At 44.1% G+C, this 21,594-nt stretch overlaps 1 protein-coding gene across 1 annotated transcript in view; it reads left to right on the top strand.

Annotated features, from left to right (window-relative positions):
- The window catches only part of ATP6V0D1 (ATPase H+ transporting V0 subunit d1), a 129,584-nt gene extending 123,921 nt beyond the window's left edge, over positions 1-5,663 (top strand). Inside the window, exon 8 of the mRNA XM_063945754.1 lies at positions 4,817-5,663. Coding sequence (XP_063801824.1) covers positions 4,817-4,978 — 162 coding nt within the window. The 3' untranslated portion in view covers positions 4,979-5,663. The remainder of the gene's footprint in view (positions 1-4,816) is intronic.
- Positions 5,664-21,594: the final 15,931 nt, after the last annotated feature.

Genomic DNA, 21,594 nt, shown 5'->3' on the forward strand with positions numbered 1-21,594 from the left:
TTTGGACTATCTGACTCATTATTGGATAATTTACACCATGGTTTCCAACGGCTGCCGGAGGTTACCGCAACAACAGCATTTGAATACTCCCCCCCCCCCCCCCCCCCCCCCCCCTGTGTAAACTAAATTCTGCCATTCTCTAAGCTATTGCTACATATCTGGCATTGGTAGTGAAACGAAACCGCTTCTGATACTTGCTAGTGAAAGCCTGCATAAGCACAATGTTACTGTCTATGATACATGTGTCGGTCATACAGTTTTTGCTGGAAAGGAGCTATCGGGGTGGGGTAACGTAAACGCTGATGGCACAGCTATGCCACATTTTCTAGTAATGATTTAACTTAAATCATTATTCTCATCCTATATGGGATTTTAAGCGGAACCCTAAACCTATTAAATGTCCTGTTTAGCATATCATATACTTGTCTGGGGTTTGGGATGGAGTTTTTCAGAAATATGGCATAGTTAAGCAAACATTAAGTGAAACCAGTAACTGATTGTTAAATAGAGCCTGTTCTATGACCATAGAAATGTTGGTTAACTTTAAATCCACATTACTGCAGAAGAACTACATGTCCCAGAATTCCCAGCCTGCTGTTCGCTTTAGTTTAATGAATTGTCGTTCAGTTTTAGGCTTTCTGACCATTGTTTACCTTCCATTCCTATAGGAGGGATGCGTCCTATATCTCCTATTGTTCCTACTGGTTTGTTTGTTTTTTTTATTTTTACAATTTTTTTTATTTTTGTGATACAGAAACAAAGCAAAGTAATTCCACAAAACTAGTAAAGAGCTAAATAGAAGGTTAGTTTTTTTTGCTTAGGAAGGTAGAAAAGTTTTTATCTGCTTTGTGAATTTGATGCAGTGCCAAGCCCCTTTTACACACAATAAAAAAAACAATGTTTTATGCCAAGGGCGTACAGGTTTGCCAAGGCTTTAGTGGCTTTGTAACTGGTTTTTGCCAGTACGTCCATATTGCGTCTTTCCGTTTTAATTAAAAAGTTGAAGGGATCCAATCTTTGTGCATAAAACATTTACAGGTTGATAAGGCCTTGGCGTCTGTGCCAGATTTCAGTGTGATAAAAGTCTACAGCTTCACGTGATCAAAGACACACAGGTATGATTTGGAGTTCACTGCAATCGGGAGACGTTCCCTATCGGGGAAAAGTGCCTGAAAGAACAGTCTTGACACAGTTCTGAGCATTGCGTGCAATATATTCAAGATGTCGGGATTTAGGGTAACAGGCATCAGGGCAAGTTAGCATCTGTGCGTTGTTATTGCCGTTAAACACCTGTTAGTGTTTTCAGGATCCCCCATGTACTCCGTAAGTGTAGTTCCCCAAATTTGGGTTCTCCTTGGGGCTCATACTGAGTTGTGCGGACGCAAAAAAAGTGCTGGTTTGTATTGCACGCAGAGCAGCACCCTCCTACGCCTGTATGCCGATTGGTAGTTGCACTTCCTTATACTTACAAGAACGTGAAAGTAAGTAAGGGTGTGCTCGTACAATAGCGGACTGCACGGATATGCCCGTCAGTAGCCACATCACATGGAGGTTCCGGAGGGCTGGTATGACTACGTGATGACGACCAATGTCTGTTCTAGCTTGCCGCTTCTGATTTTATGATGACCACATCCCCTCTGAAGTTCGTTCTCTCTTCATTGATTTATGGTTTCATGGGAGCATTGTACATTTGTTTTGATATGTTCGTACGTACGAGACGAGGAATAATTTATCTAGGGGCGTATAGGTTATTTTATTTTGTTTTGTTTTTTTGTCAATTAAAGTTAATAAGAAAACTATTTTTTATTATCAAAACAAAAGTGAAAAAAACATTTATCGGGTAGTGGATAAGTGGAATAGCCTCCCATCAGAGGTGGTAGAGGCTAAGACTGTAGAGCAATGTAAACATGCTTGGGACAGGCATATGAATATCCTTACAAAGAATTAAGGTTCAAAAAGGGTTGAGATTACCTAAAGGATAAAAAAAAAGGGGCAGACTAGATGGGCCAAGTGGTTCTTATCTGCCGTCAAATTCTATGTTTCTATGATATCCTGATAGTGTATGAGTGTGGGTATACCGGATGTAAACCTGTTTTATGTTGTCTCCTTGGGAGAATTGAATTTTCAAAGTTGAATCGGCGTTCCGATTGGTAGAGTTCGCTGCTATAAAGGGAAAGGAGAGAACCAGAGCCTCAAAGTTACTTCTGGCGCAGATTCTACCAATACAAAAGAATCAATCTCACGCCTTGGCATTAGGGTTCTAGGTTTATTGTTCATCGTAAATCCAGTTTCACAAACAATGTATAGGAAATCATCCACATAATATTGGATAGCTAGGCATGCACCCAATCCAGCATTATATTATACACCTAGTCATGCACCCAATCCAGCATTATATTATATACCTAGGCATGCACCCAATCCAGCATTATATTATATACCTAGGCATGCACCCAATCCAGCATTATATTATATACCTAGGCATGCACCCAATCCAGCATTATATTATACACCTAGGCATGCACCCAATCCAGCATTCTATTATATACCTAGGCATGCACCCAATCCAGCATTATATTATACCCCTAGGCATGCACCCAATCCAGCATTATATTATACACCTAGGCATGCACCCAATCCAGCATTATATTATACACCTAGGCATGCACCCAATCCAGCATTATATTATACACCTAGGTATGCACCCAATCCAGCATTATATTATATACCTAGGCATGCACCCAATCCAGCATTATATTACATACCTAGACACGCCCCCAATCCAGCATTATATTACATACCTAGGCACGCCCCCAATCCAGCATTATATTACATACCTAGGCACACCCCCAATCAAGCATTATATTACATACCTAGGCACGCCCCCAATCCAGCATTATATTACATACCTAGGCATGCACCCAATCCAGCATTATATTATACACCTAGGCATGCACCCAATCCAGCATTATATTATACACCTAGGCATGCACCCAATCCAGCATTATATTATATACCTAGGCATGCACCCAATCCAGCATTATATTGTACACCTAGGCATGCACCCAATCCAGCATTATATTATATACCTAGGCATGCACCCAATCCAGCATTATATTATAGACCTAGGCATGCACCAAATCCAGCATTATATTATAGACCTAGGCATGCACCCAATCCAGCATTATATTATAGACCTAGGCATGCACCCAATCCAGCATTATATTATAGACCTAGGCATGCACCCAATCCAGCATTATATTACATACCTAGGCACGCCCCAATCCAGCATTATATTACATACCTAGGCACGCCCCTAATCCAGCATTATGTTATATACCTAGGCACGCCCCCAACCCAGCATTATATTACATACCTAGGCACGCCCCAATCCAGCATTATGTTACATACCTAGGCACGCCCCTAATCCAGTATTATGTTATATACCTAGGCACTCCCCAATCCAGCATTATATTAGATACCTAGGCACGCCCCCAATCCAGCATTATATTACATACCTAGGCACGCCCCAATCCAGCATTATACTACATACCTAGGCACGCCCCTAATCCAGCATTGTGTTATATACCTAGGCACGCCCCCAATCCAGCATTATGTTACATACCTAGGCACGCCCCCAATCCAGCATTATGTTACATACCTAGGCACGCCCCCAATCCAGCATTATGTTACATACCTAGGCACGCCCCCAATCCAGCAATATATTACATACCTAGGACCGCCCCAATCCAGCATTATATTCTTTACCTAGGCACGCCCCCAATCCAGCAATATGTTACATACCTAGACTCGGCCCAATCCAGCATTATATTCTATACCTAGGCACGCCCCCAATCCAGCATTATATTCTATACCTAGGCACGCCCCCAATCCAGCATTATATTCTATACCTAGGCACGCCCCCAATCCAGCATTATATTGTATACCTAGGCACGCCCCCAATCCAGCATTATATTACATACCTAGGCACACCCCCAATCCAGCATTATATTACATACCTAGGCACGCCCCCAATCCAGCATTATATTACATACCTAGGCACGCCCCTAATCCAGCATTATATTTTATACCTAGGCACGCCCCCAATCCAGCATTATATTACATACCTAGGCACGCCCCAATCCAGCACTATATTTCATAGCTAGGCACGCCCCTAATCCAGCATTATGTTACATACCTAGGCACGCCCCTAATCCAGCATTATGTTATATACCTAGGCACGCCCCTAATCCAGCATTATATTAGATACCTAGGCACTCCCCAATCCAGCATTATATTACATACCTAGGCACGCCCCCAATCCAGCATTATATTACATACCTAGGCGCACGCCTCAATCCAGCATTATATTACATACCTAGGCACGCCCCCCAATCCAGCATTATATTACATACCTAGGCACGCCCCCAATCCAGCATTATGTGACATACCTAGCACGCCCCAATCCAGCATTATATTACATACCTAGGCACGCCCCCCAATCCAGCATTATATTACATACCTAGGCACGCGCCCTATCCAGCATTATATTACATTGCTAGGCACGCCCCAATCCAGCATTATGTTACATACCTAGGCACGCCCCCAATCCAGCATTATATTACATACCTAGGCACGCGCCCTATCCAGCATTATATTACATACCTAGGCGTATTTACTAATTTTGCACTTATTGCTCCTTAACGCTCCCATGAGAATCCTCCTTCGTTGGCTCAGTGCTACAACTCTCAGATGCTCCATTGTACTTCCCGATCTATGAATGCTCCTGATGGCTGTCCTCTCTTTCCATTCGCAGGTGAAACTGAATAAGTTGGCCTTTCTAAACCAGTTCCACTTCGGTGTATTTTATGCCTTTGTCAAGCTAAAAGAGCAGGAGTGCCGGAATATCGTGTGGATTGCAGAGTGCATCGCCCAGAGGCACCGAGCCAAGATCGACAACTACATTCCTATCTTCTAGATATTCTTCGCGCACCTGGTCTCCCACTGCTCTCCTCCCTGCAGACACTTCCTCTGCCTTACGGTCTGATCCAATCCATGAAGTGGGCATGACGTATAAAGTTTTAAGATTCAACAAAGTTTATTTTAACTGATCCAGTAGCCGGTTTTGCTATATTTATGGCATTTAACCACGGCGAGTTTGTCATCCCTGCAAGGCCTGCCTTTCCACTGGCTGTGAAGGAGTTAACGATCGGTTTAACCCTTCAGAATCTTCCTATGAAGATTGTGATGTATAGACCTAGATGTGTGTGTGTGTGTGCGCGCACAGACGCTACGGGTGCTGTACAAATGTCAGACTTTAGTTCTCTTACCTGAATCTGCATCATTCACCACTAGTCTTGGTGTGTTGGGATTCACTGGTCATTTCTCCGTTCCTCCCATCACTTACTGAAAGACTCGTCAATGCAGTGATAAGCGGAACAGGGAATCCCCAGTGACTCTCAACCACGGCAGGGCCTGGCTCAGTAATGATATGGGGACTCCTGTGAAGGTTGTGAACGGGTGACAAATGGTATCTTAGATGTGAGGGGACATGTTCATTGTGGTCCACTTAGCGTAGGAATATATTTGTTGTACTGTATTATGTTGTAACCTCTCTCACTGTATCATAATAGGTGTTTACACAAATAAAAGTGTCACTCCCAGCCGGCTAAAGAGTACGTCAGTGGCTGCAAGGTTACTATATTTCCATACTATAAGGCCATGTGTGGGATTACTATGTAACCGCACAACGGCGGGGACACCCCATCAATTACACCCCCTGGTTCTGGATTTTCTTTGCTTTCTTTAAGAATAAGTTTCTAGGAGCTGTAGGCATATACTGTCCTCGGAACCGCCTACTCTGGATCGTGCAATGTACTTATTTATTTATAATAAAAATTGTCAAACGCATTAATAATTGCAGCTGACGGTTGAAAGCCATCTATTCGGTTACAAGCTTTGATGCAGTGTGCATATAATCTGTCCATGCAGTAGCCTAAGAATGTGCATTTTCCTGTGCACCCCTATGAGGGTACGAAGTATAATGCATGACTTGCAGCCTGTGTACCGTCTGTCCCAATGGTGCGACACCACTACATTGCATGTGATTGGATAACCATCATCGACAGCAGGCGGAGACCAATGTGTGGATTGCCCCTCTCTAGGTGAGAGGGTATTTGCATACAGTGCAATAATCTTACACAAAGATCACCGTGTCCACACAAATCTGATTGGATGTTATTTGAAATCCCTAATTTACTTACCCTTTAATTGTTCTTCTGATATGATCTCACAGTAATGTCAATTAGTGGGTTGTCAGCAAGTTTTCTCTAACGTCCTAGTGGATGCTGGGACTCCGTCAGGACCATGGGGAATAGCGGGCTCCGCAGGAGACAGGGCACATCTAAAAAAGCTTTTAGGTCACATGGTGCGTACTGGCTCCTCCCCCTATGACCCTCCTCCAAGCCTCAGTTAGGTTTTTGTGCCCGTCCGAGAGGGTGCAATCTAGGTGGCTCTCCTAAAGAGCTGTTTAGAAAAGTTTTTTTTTAGGTTTCAATCTCAGTGATTCCTGCTGGCAACAGGATCACTGCATCGAGGGACTTAGGGGAGAGATTTCCAACTCACCTGCGTGCAGGATGGATTGGAGTCTTAGGCTACTGGACACTTAGCTCCAGAGGGAGTCGGAACACAGGTCAGCCTGGGGTTCGTCCCGGAGCCGCGCCGCCGATCCCCCTTACAGACGCTGAAGAGACGGCAGAACGGAGGTCCGGAAAGCAGGCGGCAGAAGACTCCTCAGTCTTCTTGAAGGTAGCGCACAGCACGGCAGCTGTGCGCCATTGTTGTCACACGGCTCACTGACTCAGTCACGGAGGGTGCAGGGCGCTGCTGGGGGCGCCCTGGGCAGCAATATAATTACCTTTAGTGGCAAAATAAATACATCACATATAGCCATTAAGGCTATATGTATGTATTTTAACCCAGGCCAGTTTCTTAAAAACCGGGGAAAAGCCCGCCGAAAAAGGGGCGGAGCTTATTCTCCTCAGCACTCAGCGCCATTTTCCTGCTCAGCTCCGCTGGTGAGGAAGGCTCCCAGGTCTCTCCCCTGCACTGCACTACAGAAACAGGGTAACAAAGAGAAGGGGGGCATAAATTGGCGATATTTATATATTAAGAGCGCATATATAGTAAACAACACCTTCTAGGGTTGTTTATATACATTTATAGCGCTTTTGGTGTGTGCTGGCAAACTCTCCCTCTGTCTCCCCAAAGGGCTAGGGGGTCCTGTCTTCGATTAGAGCATTCCCTGTGTGGCTGCTGTGTGTCGGTACGTGTGTGTCGACATGTATGAGGACGATGTTGGTGTGGAGGCAGAGCAATTGCCGATGATGGTAATGTCACCCCCTAGGGAGTCGACACCGGAATGGATGGCTTTAGTTATGGAATTACGTGATAATGTCAGCACATTACAAAAGTCAGTTGACGAAATAAGACGCCCGGCTAACCAGTTAGTACCGGTTCAGGCGTCTCAGACACCGTCAGGGGCTGTAAAACGTCCTTTACCTCAGTCAGTCGACACGGGTACCGACACAGATGAATCTAGTGTCGACGGTGAAGAAACAAACGTATTTTCCAATAGGGCCACACGTTATATGATCACGGCAATGAAGGAGGCTTTGCAGATCTCTGATACTGCTGGTACCTCAAAAAGGGGTATTATGTGGGGGGTGAAAAAACTACCTGTATTTTTTCCAGAATCAGAGGAATTGAATGACGTGTGTGATGAAGCGTGGGTTAACCCCGATAGAAAACTGCTAATTTCCAAGAAGTTATTGGCATTATACCCTTTCCCACCAGAGGTTAGGGCGCGCTGGGAAACACCCCCTAGGGTGGATAAGGCGCTCACACGTTTATCAAAGCAAGTGGCGTTGCCGTCTCCTGATACGGCCGCCCTCAAGGATCCAGCAGATAGGAGGCTGGAAACTACACTGAAGAGTATATACACACATACTGGTGTTATACTGCGACCGGCAATAGCCTCAGCCTGGATGTGCAGTGCTGGGGTAGTGTGGTTGGATTCTCTGACTGAAAATATTGATACCCTGGATAGGGACAGTATTTTATTGACTCTAGAGCAATTAAAGGATGCTTTCCTTTATATGCGAGATGCTCAGAGGGATGTTTGTACTCTAGCATCAAGAGTAAGCGCGATGTCCATATCTGCCAGAAGAAGTTTATGGACGCGACAGTGGTCAGGTGATGCGGATTCCAAGAGGCATATGGAAGTATTGCCATATAAAGGAGAGGAATTGTTTGGGGTCGGTCTTTCGGACCTGGTGGCCACGGCAACTGCCGGCAAATCCACTTTTTTACCTCAGACCCCCTCCCAACAGAAAAAGACACCGTCTTTTCAGCCGCAGTCCTTTCGCTCCTATAAAAAGCGACCAAAAGGACAGTCTTATCTGCCGCGAGGCAGAGGAAAGGGTAAGAAAGGGCAGCAAGCAGCCCCTGCCCAGGAACAGAAGCCCGCCCCGGCTTCTACAAAGCCATCAGCATGACGCTGGGGCTTTACAAGCGGACTCAGGAACGGTGGGGGGTCGACTCAAGATTTTCAGCAATCAATGGGTTCACTCACAAGTGGACCCGTGGGTCCTGCAGATAGTATCTCAGGGTTACATGCTGGAGTTCGAAAGGTCTCCCACTCGCCGGTTCCTAAAGTCTGCTTTACCAACGTCCCCCTCAGAAAGGACGTCGGTTTTGGAAGCCATTCACAAGCTGTATTCTCAGCAGGTGATAGTCAAGGTACCCCTCCTACACCAGGGAAAGGGGTATTATTCCACACTATTTGTGGTACCGAAACCGGACGGTTCGGTAAGGCCTATTCTAAATCTGAAATCCTTGAACCTGTACATAAAGAAATTCAAGTTCAAGATGGAGTCACTCAGAGCAGTGATAGCGAATCTGGAAGAAGGAGACTTCATGGTGTCCTTGGACATAAAAGATGCTTATCTACATGTCCCGATTTACCCCTCACACCAAGGGTATCTCAGGTTCGTGATACAAGACTGTCATTATCAGTTTCAAACGCTGCCGTTTGGGTTGTCCACGGCCCCTCGGGTCTTTACCAAGGTAATGACCGAAATGATGGTTCTTCTACGAAGAAAAGGCGTATTAATTATCCCTTACTTGGACGATCTCCTGATAAGGGCAAAGTCCAGAGAACAGCTGGAAGTCGGTGTAGCGCTAACACAAGTAGTGCTTCAGCAACACGGGTGGATTCTAAATCTTCCAAAATCTCAATTGACCCCGACAACACATCTGCTGTTCCTGGGCATGATTCTGGACACGGTTCAGAAAAAGGTATTTCTCCCGGAAGAGAAAGCAAGGGAGTTATCCGAACTTGTCAAGAACCTCCTAAAACCAGGAACTGTGTCAGTACATCAATGCACAAGAGTCCTGGGAAAGATGGTGGCTTCGTACGAAGCGATTCCATTCGGCAGATTCCATGCACGAACATTTCAGTGGGATCTGCTGGACAAATGGTCCGGATCGCATCTGCACATGCATCAGCGGATAACACTGTCACCGAGAACAAGGTTGTCTCTCCTGTGGTGGTTGCAGACTGCCCATCTGTTAGTGGGCCGCAGATTCGGCATACAGGACTGGGTCCTGGTGACTACGGATGCCAGCCTACGAGGTTGGGGAGCAGTCACAAAGGGAAGAAACTTCCAGGGCGTGTGGTCAAACCTGGAGACGTCTCTTCACATAAATATACTGGAGCTAAGAGCGATCTACAATGCTCTAAGCCTGGCAAAATCGCTGCTTCAGGGTCAGCCGGTGTTGATCCAGTCCGACAACATCACGGCAGTCGCCCACGTAAACCGACAAGGCGGCACGAGAAGCTGGAGTGCAATGGCAGAAGCTGCAAGGATTCTGCGCTGGGCGGAGAATCATGTCGTAGCACTGTCAGCAGTGTTCATCCCGGGAGTGGACAACTGGGAAGCAGATTTCCTCAGCAGACACGACCTTCACCCGGGAGAGTGGGGACTTCATCCAGAAGTTTTCCACATGATTGTGAACCGTTGGGAAAAACCAAAGGTGGACATGATGGCGTCTCGCCTCAACAAAAAATTGGACAGGTATTGCGCCAGGTCAAGAGACCCTCAGGCAATAGCTGTGGACGCTCTGGTAACACCGTGGGTGTACCAGTCAGTGTATGTGTTCCCTCCTCTGCCTCTCATACCAAAGGTACTGAGAATTATACGGAAAAGAGGAGTAAGAACAATACTGGTAGCTCCGGACTGGCCAAGAAGAACTTGGTATCCGGAACTTCAAGAGATGCTCACGGAGGATCCGTGGCCTCTACCTCTAAGAAGGGATCTGCTTCAGCAGGGACCTTGTATGTTCCAAGACTTACCGCGGCTGCGTTTGACGGCATGGCGGTTGAACGCCGGATTCTAAAAGAGAAGGGCATTCCTGAGGATGTTATTCCTACTTTAATTAAAGCCAGGAAAGAAGTGACCGCACAACATTATCACCGCATTTGGAGAAAATATGTTGCGTGGTGTGAGGCCAAGAAGGCTCCAACGGAAGAATTTCAATTGGGTCGATTCTTACATTTCCTGCAAGCAGGATTGTCTATGGGCCTCAAATTGGGGTCCATTAAAGTTCAAATTTCGGCCTTATCAATTTTCTTCCAGAAGGAATTGGCGTCAGTGCCTGAAGTACAAACTTTTGTCAAAGGTGTACTACATATACAACCCCCAATAGTGCCTCCAGTGGCACCGTGGGATTTGAACGTGGTTCTAAATTTTCTCAAATCTCATTGGTTTGAGCCTTTAAAATCGGTAGATTTAAAATACCTTACATGGAAGGTAACCATGCTGTTGGCCCTGGCTTCAGCCAGGAGAGTTTCGGAGTTGGCAGCTTTGTCATACAAAAGCCCATATCTGATATTCCATTCGGACAGGGCAGAATTGAGGACACGTCCTCAATTTCTCCCTAAGGTGGTTTCGGCATTTCACTTGAACCAGCCTATTGTGGTGCCTGCGGCTACTAGCGACTTGGAGGACTCCAAGTTACTGGACGTTGTCAGAGCATTAAAAATATATATTTCAAGGACAGCTGGAGTCAGAAAATCTGACTCGTTGTTTACATTGTATGCACCCAACAAGTTGGGTGCTCCTGCGTCTAAACAGACGATTGCACGTTGGATATGTAGTACAATCCAACTTGCACATTCTGTGGCAGGCCTGCCACAGCCTAAATCTGTAAAGGCCCATTCCACAAGGAAAGTGGGCTCATCCTGGGCGGCTGCCCGAGGAGTCTCGGCATTACAACTTTGCCGAGCAGCTACTTGGTCAGGGGAGAACACGTTTGTAAAATTTTACAAATTTGATACTCTGGCTAAAGAGGACCTGGAGTTCTCTCATTCGGTGCTGCAGAGTCATCCGCACTCTCCCGCCCGTTTGGGAGCTTTGGTATAATCCCCATGGTCCTGACGGAGTCCCAGCATCCACTAGGACGTTAGAGAAAATAAGAATTTACTTACCGATAATTCTATTTCTCATAGTCCGTAGTGGATGCTGGGCGCCCATCCCAAGTGCGGATTGTCTGCAATGCTTGTACATAGTTATTGTTACAAAAATCGGGTTATTACTGTTGTTGTGAGCCATCTGTTCAGAGGCTACTTCGTTTGTGTTATCATACTGTTAACTGGGTTCAGATCACAAGTTGTACGGTGTGATTGGTGTGGCTGGTATGAGTCTTACCCGGGATTCAAGATCCTTCCTTATTGTGTACGCTCGTCCGGGCACAGTACCTAACTGAGGCTTGGAGGAGGGTCATAGGGGGAGGAGCCAGTACGCACCATGTGACCTAAAAGCTTTTTTAGATGTGCCCTGTCTCCTGCGGAGCCCGCTATTCCCCATGGTCCTGACGGAGTCCCAGCATCCACTACGGACTATGAGAAATAGAATTATCGGTAAGTAAATTCTTATTTTTTTTGTGACCTTGTGAGAAACAAATAATTTGACATGCCCTAAACGCACCCCACCCACTTGTCACATGACTGTTTTTTGGGGGGTTTTCCATTATTGAATATGAGCAAAACCAAAGGAATATGAGAATCACTTTGTAGAAGTACTTGTCTTCATTTCAAATTAGCTATTAAACTGTTTTACTCTTACTTACTAGAAACCTAAATCTTTAGGGGTATATTCAATTAAAGTCGGATCCATTCCGACATGTATTTGTCGGAATGGATCCGACAACCCCTATTCAATCCCATCTTAATTCGACTTTTTCAAGTCGAATTGAGATGGGACCCAGAGGAGGAGTGGGGGCGGGGGGGGGGGCGAGCCGCGGTGAGACCAGCGTGGGACAGCCGCCGGCAGCTAGAGGAGATCAGCACTACAGTAGCGCTACAGATGGATGTCACTCAGCCGCCCGACCTCACGGCAGCTTCCGCCTTGCTCCAGCAGTGTGCCCGCCGGCTGTCCCCCCGTCTCCCTGCGGCTCCCCTCACCCCCCCTCCTGCTCTGGGTCCGTATCTCAGTCCGACATCATTTTGATGTCGGACTGAGATGCCCGTTTCGACACAGGCACGTGGATCGGTAGCTATTCCGCCGATCCACGTGCTTTTCGACCAGTCGAATTCATCGACTTGTTGAAAAATTTAGCTAAATATTGAATAGGTCGAATCAGGATTCGACCTTAAAAAGTCGAAAACTGCCATCTTTTCGACAGACAGCAGTTTTCGACTTCAATTGAATATACCCCTTAGTCTGCGGGTACGATTTCTAAAATGATTGGACTTTCAGCCCTATTTTTAATCTTTCCTCTTTGTATGTACCCAGTTGGGTAGCTAAGAGATAAATGTATAATAGTTACATGTAATACAGCTGCAGAACTTTCATTGCTTCCAGCTAGGTGGCTTTTCCCCTAAAGCTCTCCTATTAATCTTATTTATTTGTGACTGTAAAACAGCCTTGTAGCACAGCCTGCGGGCGCGGATGTGTGTGACGAGGAAAGTAAGAGCCGGCAAGCGGACACATAAATAACCCATGACGTTTGTACAAAGCTTATATAAAGATATAATATATAACTATCCCCTGTAAGAATAATAGCTGAGGTTTTAATGTAGATGATGTGATGTTTGTGAACCGTAAAACTTCATATATAATCACCTAAAGTACAGGACGGTAGAATGGATTTATTGCCTCCGAAGCTTCGGTGTAAAAAAAAAAAATATCCAATTGTCATTAAATTGGTTATAAATTTTCAACATTTCTATTTTCATGTTTTATAGTCAGATTTATTTTTTGCCAGAGAGATTCTTTGTGACGGTAATTGTAATTTCTCTGCTTTTACAGCGTCTGTAGTATGGTACAGGTGTTTAGCAAGGCCCTGGCTGAATGTTACTTATATGCTCGGAAACGTTCCGCTAGGCCCCAGGATGCTAAATGGACGTACACTAAAAAAGTGGGACAGCAGTGCGCAGAGTACAGTGTGATTGTGGGCCTTAATTCTGCTTGGATCGCTATGGAGACAGAAATTGCGATTTTCTCAGAACGGTTTCTGCTAAAAAAAAAAACCTGCATGTGAAGAGCCGCCCAGAAAAAGTAAGACTCCCACCGATGCATTTGTAAATTTGCATATTCATTCGCATAATTGCGATGCATACGCAGAAATAGAGTAACATCAGTAATTCCGGTTGACCTGTGCATACGCATGAGATATGCGGCTGCAGTTGCGGCGCAATGTTATGAATCGCTGTTGACAAATGCACGCCCCCCCGAAAACGGCCATCACTCGCTTCCGGGTATTTTTCAACCTTCACGCGCATTGCAATGGCAGCGCATGCTCAGTCGTCTGATAATCGGCCGACTTGCTGAATTGAATAAGGCCCTGTGTCCATATAAAAGGCAAAACATCAGCCATTCCACACATTGCCTGTAATACATAACCCAGACTGAGACCATTAATCCACGGACATCTGACTAAAAGACGACTGATTTGCGGTTTTAATGCTAGTGAAGACATTGTTCATGTTAAACATGTCCCGTTAATCAGCAGTTTTCATTGGACGATTATCCCTGTTGCTGTGTGAACGTTTTAAATAAGAATACATGGACTATAATTGCATTCAGATATCTGTGTCTCTCTCCCAATAAATTGAACTGTCTGCCATTGTGTCAGCCATGATCTTGTAGCTCTTCTATTTCTTTCATTCCTTTGCTGGAAACCTCAAGAGTGACATTTTTAGATTTCCTATGTGTCAGTGTTATGGAGTAGACCTTTCTGAGGAGCCATTGTCTGATTTGCTCTATCTGTGCGATGGATGTTTTACAATAACTTCTCTGTTTCAGTGGATGGATGCTCTTTCAAATGTTGACAGTATATAAATCTATATGTATATGGTAATAAAAAGTTTACCTCCAACGTTCATTGCAATGCTCATTGTTTACATTTGTTGTCTTCCGTTCCTTATTCTTCCTTTCTTCCCCCCTTTTTTTATATTATGGGTTTCATGCTTACAGTGGAGGCAGACATTTGGCCGATTCAGAGGTGTACGCAATTCCCCATTGCAGCTGCTTGGGTTGTTTTTTGGGGGCTGGCCATGAGAAAATATGCAAATGTCATAGCCGCTAAGTTGTGCACTGAGACGGCCACAATGGGACACTTTCTATGTCTTGCGTATGAAGACGCAACATGGTCACACGCCAGAACAAGCCGCAGGTTTCTGAAAATGGCCGCCTGAGCTAAGACGCCAGAGCCAGTGAATGGGAGTCGGAAGACGCAGCCACTGGCAAATACACACCCCAAAAATGGGTCCTTTGTTACCTCCCCCAAATGACAGCCATCTGTCAATCACTGCGCCTTAATCCAGTCTGCGACCGACGTTGCAAGACCAGCGCAGCACATATGCAGTACTAAAACCATCAGCCAGCTGCGTATGAATCAGAATTCCGTGCACCTCTGTATCAGCCACATTGGGGCTAATTCAGACCTGATCGTAGATGTGCTAAATTTATCACATCTACGATCAGCTTCCCTGACATGCTGGAAGACGCCAAGCACAGGGCTAGTCCGCCCCGCATGTCAGGTTCTGTCCCGTCGCACAAGTACAAAAGCATCGCACAGCGGCCCCCCAATGGTCCGGACGAGCCTGCGTTGCCTGGACCGCGCCCACTAAACGCTGGCCTGCCCCCTCCTCAGGCAAAGGCAATCACAGGGCTGAGACAGCCGTCAGAACCTTTGGCCCTACAGCTGTTGTTGAACTACACATATACCAGCATGCCCTGCTACAGTTTTGCTATTTGGCCATGCTAAAACTGTTGCAGGGCATGCTGGGATGTATAGTGTAACAGCTTGAAGGCCGCAGGTTCCCCACCCCTGATTTATAAGAATGTGGCATACTGTATATGCCGTAACAAGGAGGAATTTGCTTTAGTTTAAAAAAAAAAATTCTTTACATTTTATTTTTTTTGTTTCCCTGAACTTCCCCTCCGCCCCCCTTCCTTCCTCCCTCCTTCCTCCCTCCTACCCATGGTATTCTAGACATTTTTCCGTTTTAACATATTTACTGTTTTGGCTGTGCGCCTGTGGTCTGATGGATTTATTTTTATTTATAGTACTCTTAGTACTATAGAGTATGCAGTTACATTTTCTCTTTTTCTGTGTGGATCTACTATTGCCCATAAGTGTTGATTTTATTATTGTTATTATTATTATTTTTTAGTCATCATAATTTTATATATTTATAGCGCTTTCTCCAGTAGGACTCGGGTCGCTTAACAGTATGACCCTAATACAGTAAATAAACTATGAATGCGAAAAAGAAATTTAGCTTTACATGAAATACAGAGACCATGGAGATAATACACAGCCATTTTGTTTCATCAGTTGCAAAGGTTATTCAATTTACCAATGATGGATCCAGGTGAGGCAGCCATTTTGGATGCACTAAATAGGATTACGCTGGACAGAATACTCAATGCCTGGAACTGATGACACATAATGGGAGAGAGAGAAATACTAGGCGTGGTCTTTGTAAGTTCATCGGAAGCATGCATTTTTCATTTTACACTCAGCACCAGGTGAGGCAGCCATTTTAGGTGCACTACATTGGTTACAGTGTGCGAATAAGCAATACATGGAGCGAAGACATACAAAGATTTACCATTCAATCCAAAAAAAAAGGTAATCTGATGGTTAATGTCGACCAGGGGATCCTGCGGCAAGAGACAATACAGCCTCTGATAAAGCCAGTAGCCCTTATTATTGTGACCAGTGGTTAAAGGATAACCGCGCCTAAATGAAATATATTGTATTGGTGAAATACAAATAAAAGAAGAATCCGGGTGTTTGTGTAATGCTTGCCAGCTGTGCGAGGGGCCGATGCAAAGCTGATTGGTCAGTGAGTAACAGGCAAGTTTATTGCCATTACAGCATTTACAATGTAGACATCTGTATTTGGTTTGATATGAAGACATTTTAGCCTAATGTAGTTTTAGATCCATACTGCTTCACGTCCTTATATCTGCCCTTGTTAGAGGGAAATGTGATCGTTCCTCATAATTCGTGTACTCTGGTCGGTGCACACTTCCTAACTCCTTGGGTGGAGGAAGAGAGTTGACCTCAAGACAGGTGAGGTTCTCCAACCAAAACGAGTAAAATGCCAATAAATGGATGCTTTTAGATAGAAACTTTTTAGTAGGTGCTACGTAGGTAAGGAACGAGCGGACATTACTCTGGCAGGAAATAATAGCGGCAGATTTAACGAGTGATATTCTAGTTATCACTCGTTATTAATCTTAAATTGTGCTCCAACTAATCAGCTCCTGTCGTGTTTGAAAATTCACAGTTAGGAGTTGATTGGTCGGATCAACATTTAAGATTAGATAACTAGAATATCGCTCATTAAATCTGCCCCATAGCTCTCCAACTAAAGTTATTTATGACACTGAACAATAGATTGCACTATTGATACAATTAAACTTCATGTAAATCTATTCACGTTTGAGTAACCTAACCATACATTCATAGTCTTCCCCTATGTTTCTTACTTTAGAATTTCTGCTACAAATGAGTAACTAAGACCATACTCTGCACCCCTAATAGGTGTATTTGCACTAAATCGTGTAAGTGCCAGGTTAAGGGTTTCATTTTTTGTTTGTGAGCACTGTTGTGCGATGCTGGTAATCTGTGGTTTATATTGTCCAGGCCTACTGGGAAAATGGTGCCCTGGGGATATCTGGTCATTCCCCGATGTCCTGGATTGGTCATGGTAAGTCTGAAATGGTCTTTGCTGGTTTCTCTGCCTTGTATCCAAACTCTGGTAATTCCGTCTCCGCTACTCTCTTTAAGCAGGCTCCAAAAGGTGGTCAGAACCGCAGAGAAGATCATTGGGCAACGAAGATAGTAAAGGACCCAGCTTACAGCTTGGCCACAGCATGTTTATCTTGCTTCCTTCAGGCAAGCGTCACAGGGCCGTCTCCGCCAGGTCCACCAGAAGCCTCAAAAGTTTCTTTCCCCAAGCGGTCCGCCTGCTGAACTCCAGAACATTGACTGGCTAGACGTACATGTAACTCACGTGTGTCCCTACGGTATACCTATCTGTATGACTTTACACCCCCCCACACACACACGCGCACACACACACACCTGCTTATCTGTTACCTGCTTGGCTGTTGTATAGCAAACCGAAGATAAATTCCTAGTATACGCAAGTATACCTGGCCAATAAAGCTGATTCTGCTTCTTAATATACATTTCCCTTTCCCCACTGTGTGCCTCTATCTCTTTATCTGTGCAATCTGTTTAATTTCTTTCTACTTCTTATGGTCCTCAGCCTGTTTAATCTCTTCCCTATTCTCCTTATTTTAGTTGTCGCTCCCCTTCTTAAACTCTCCGGTCAGCTCTATCTCTAGAACATCCTCTCTCCTCTTCTGTAATTATTTCTTAGAAGTTTGTGTCCGCTGGTTGCCCTCCTTTAGCTCCTCTCTCAGCCCCACCATCCTATCTGCTTTCTCAACTCCTCTAATCCAATCTGCTGCTACCCTTCTTTGTTTCCTATCTGCTCTGTGTCTTTGGGTTTATAGCAAAATGTATTCAACAACATATCCCATTGCTTTCCAGATACATAAAATATTACTGAGCTACATTATCCTTTTGATACTAGTTTTTATTTCATTATAAAACTGTTTTCGTGGGGAAACGTGCTTTGTTGACATTTAAGAACATACTGAGTTAATTACTTCGTAGTTGGACAGTAATTCCGTTTCTTGTTCTGCATTTAAAATTGCATTCTCAGCTCTTGTTAATTACAAACTTGTCCTAAGTGATGGCCAAGTGTTTTTATATAGACTATAAATTCTGTGAAATTCATTCAGCGTACAAATACAACGCAGAATAACAATTTTTTAATGGATATTGCATCTCTGCACATCAATCTCCTAGCAGGAAATGTATCAAATCTTGTAGAGTGATAAAAAGTACCAACCAATCGGCTTCTGTCATTTTTCTAGAACAGCCTGTAAAATGACAGAAGAGGACTGGTTCGTACTTTCTAGGGTATTCAATTATCCGCAAATTCGCGGCAAATTTTTCGCCCGAAAAAGTTTCGCGAAAATGCTGCGTTTTTCGACCTATTTAATTCCAAACGGGTTTCACGTGAAAATTCTTGCAGTGAAAAGTGCAGGTGAAATTGGGGAAATCAGCCTGTACCCCCAAAAATGCTAAACTAACATAGGAAAACAGAAGAGAAGTGTGTTAGAGATCACATTAGAGCGTTTTTGGGGACTTAAATTGTGTGAAATGGCTGTTATAACTCGCCCTAATCTGGACGGTAGGGAGGATGGGACCATTTGCTGTGAGGTCCGGTGACCAGTGCAGGGCGGCTTGAGGTCCGGTGGGCGGCTGGCTGCACAGCGTGACCTCTGACTTCACGCTGTGCAGTGCGCCCAGCCGGAGCGAGGGGAAGCTGGGCAACTTCTGAGCCTCCTGAGGACACTCAACACTTCCCGGCATAGAAAACACTAAAGTGGTGGGCAATCCTGAAAGCCCCGGGGATTGGAAGCTCCAATCCCGTGACTAATAAATACTTGTTTTCTTTTCTCCGGTAGCACGATCAAGAAAATATTTAATGTATTTTATTATTTTGTACAAAGCAGCAATAATTGGGCAGAGAGAAGCTACTTAAGGCCTGTACACAGTAGGTGACCGCATGGGTCGATATGAACGAGAACTATCTTTTTTTGCAAGATCTATCGTTCATATCATCCTGCATGACCGGAGAGTGAGTAGGATGACGTCACTGAACGATATCGTACATTGATATTGTTCAGTGTGTATGCACTGGCGATCTCCCGTAATTAGCAATCGGCGATATAGTGCTGATTACTAACTGGCTGAGGAGACCCAGTGTGTACCCGGCTTTAAGATTGTAATCTCCCATAATTGTTTCTGGCCTGTGAGCAACTCTTATGATAAAACGTGCGTGCTTGGTAAGGCAGCGGGTGGTTTTGTTTTTATGGTCGTTGATCTGACATCAGTGTGTCTAACATAGCAATAGCGAATAGCACTGCTTACACATCTGCACTCTGACCTTTCTCTTCATTTTTTAAATATATATTTTATTCCAAATAGGCGCTCCCTTCAAACGAGGCTGAAGCGTGTGGTACGGTGGGATTGGCAGTGTCTGTAAAATGGGAACAATACAGTTTTTGTTCTTCTTAATAAAAAAAAATGCTTCTCTAAATATGAACATTGATTTTTATTTTTATTTGATTTTTCTTAAGCATTTAATGGTTCTATAATTGTATGCAGATTTCAAATATCCATTTATTTAACCTCCCTATAGGATAAGCAACTGGGTTTTTGAAGATGAGATCAGTGCAAATTGCAAAATAATCCCAATCAAGTGACCTTAAGTAATAATTATCATAATTGTTATAATTCTCATAACTAGAGAATAACAAAACCTTCAGAAGATTCGTCTTTCTACTATTTTCAGTCTTTCGGGTTCACGAAGGTCGTGGGAGAAAATAGTTTCTGAATTAGGAACTTCTGTTTTAAATTGCAGGTTCTTTTTAAACAAAACGATTTTTCAAAATGTAAATTCCGCACAATAATATATTGTATATTTTAAATTATTATTTTTGCAGTATTGGAGAGATAAGAATTGATTCGCTAAAAATTAAGCTATTGGCCGAGTATTGTCAACAATGATTGGTGGAAATAGTAGAGGGGATTACAAGGAGTGTTCCCTTGAACAGAAAGCTGCTGGAAACTGCTGCAGCCCCTCTTTGTTCCCAGCTGCTGCAGCAGAGTGAGATATTGGCGACGCACACATACTTGCATATTATAGGTAACGACTGATTTCATAAAGCGCTTTCTGAGGAATAAGTAAACATACAAGAATAGTTGTTATCGAACAGTTGCACTTTAATAGCTTACCTATAAAACTCCACAGTGACGTATGTAGCGTCGCCATGGTCACTTCACTATTGCTGTAAACACCCTGTATTGCATAGTAACACACCATGAATTCTGACACAATTATTCTTGACTTTTAGTCGGTAAAATGTTGTCCTGTTCTTCTAAATAGTCACTTGGTATAACAGTATATTGTACAGCTAAATTACTAATTATTAATGTGGTGTATGGAATATATATCTATCTACTTTTATAGTTCTTATCCTTACATATCGTCATGTATCGATACATTTTGATGCTGGTGTGGTGGTTAGGGGAATGCATTATGAACTCTAACCTAGTGAGATAGCACCACCAACTGCAACTCGGGGAGAGAGGAATTACCACAAACAGTGACCCAATGAATGAAGAGTGTTCATGCGGAGACCACATCAGACCAACTTTCCTCCAACCGTCCAAACCTCCAACCTTCCAACTTGTCAACCCAACTAAAACGGTGCCCCACACATCTAACCAACTTTTCTTCAGATCAGCCAACCTGCAAACTTTTTTTAATAGACCAGCCAACTTCTGTCCAACTTGTGATGTCACAAAAGTAGGCGGACAGTGTTTGGCCTGAATATTTAAAAACAAAAACAAACAAGTGACATGACTGTTTTTATTTCAGCGAAACTGAGCTTTTCAAATCTCATTGTGGATACATTTTTAGTAGTAGACTTACAATGTAACAATTGAGAAAGTGGGGGCAGATGTATTAACCTGGAGAAGGCATAAGGAAGTGATAAACCAGTGATATGTGCAAGGTGATAAAGGCACCAGCCAATCAGATCCGAACTGCTAATTTATATATTAGAGCTGATTGGCTGGTGTGTTTATCACCTTGCACATATCACTGGTTTATCACTTCCTTATGCCTTCTCCAGGTTAATACATCTGCCCCATAGTTTGTTATCTGCAGTTAAGGAATGGTATCCTCACTGTATCTAAATACCATTCACTATTGCATTTTTCAATGAGAATTAAGGGGGGTACACATGCAGCGATGCTTACTTAATTGGTAAGCAATCTGACTACATTACTTAGAAATGAAGCACACATTGCTGCTGTGTGTAGGGTGCCTGTGCCAGCCCGCGCATCACTATTGCCGGCTCTAGATTT

The sequence above is a fragment of the Pseudophryne corroboree genome, chromosome 11 (assembly GCF_028390025.1).
Source record: "Pseudophryne corroboree isolate aPseCor3 chromosome 11, aPseCor3.hap2, whole genome shotgun sequence".
In the NCBI taxonomy this organism is placed as follows: Eukaryota; Metazoa; Chordata; class Amphibia; order Anura; family Myobatrachidae; genus Pseudophryne; species Pseudophryne corroboree.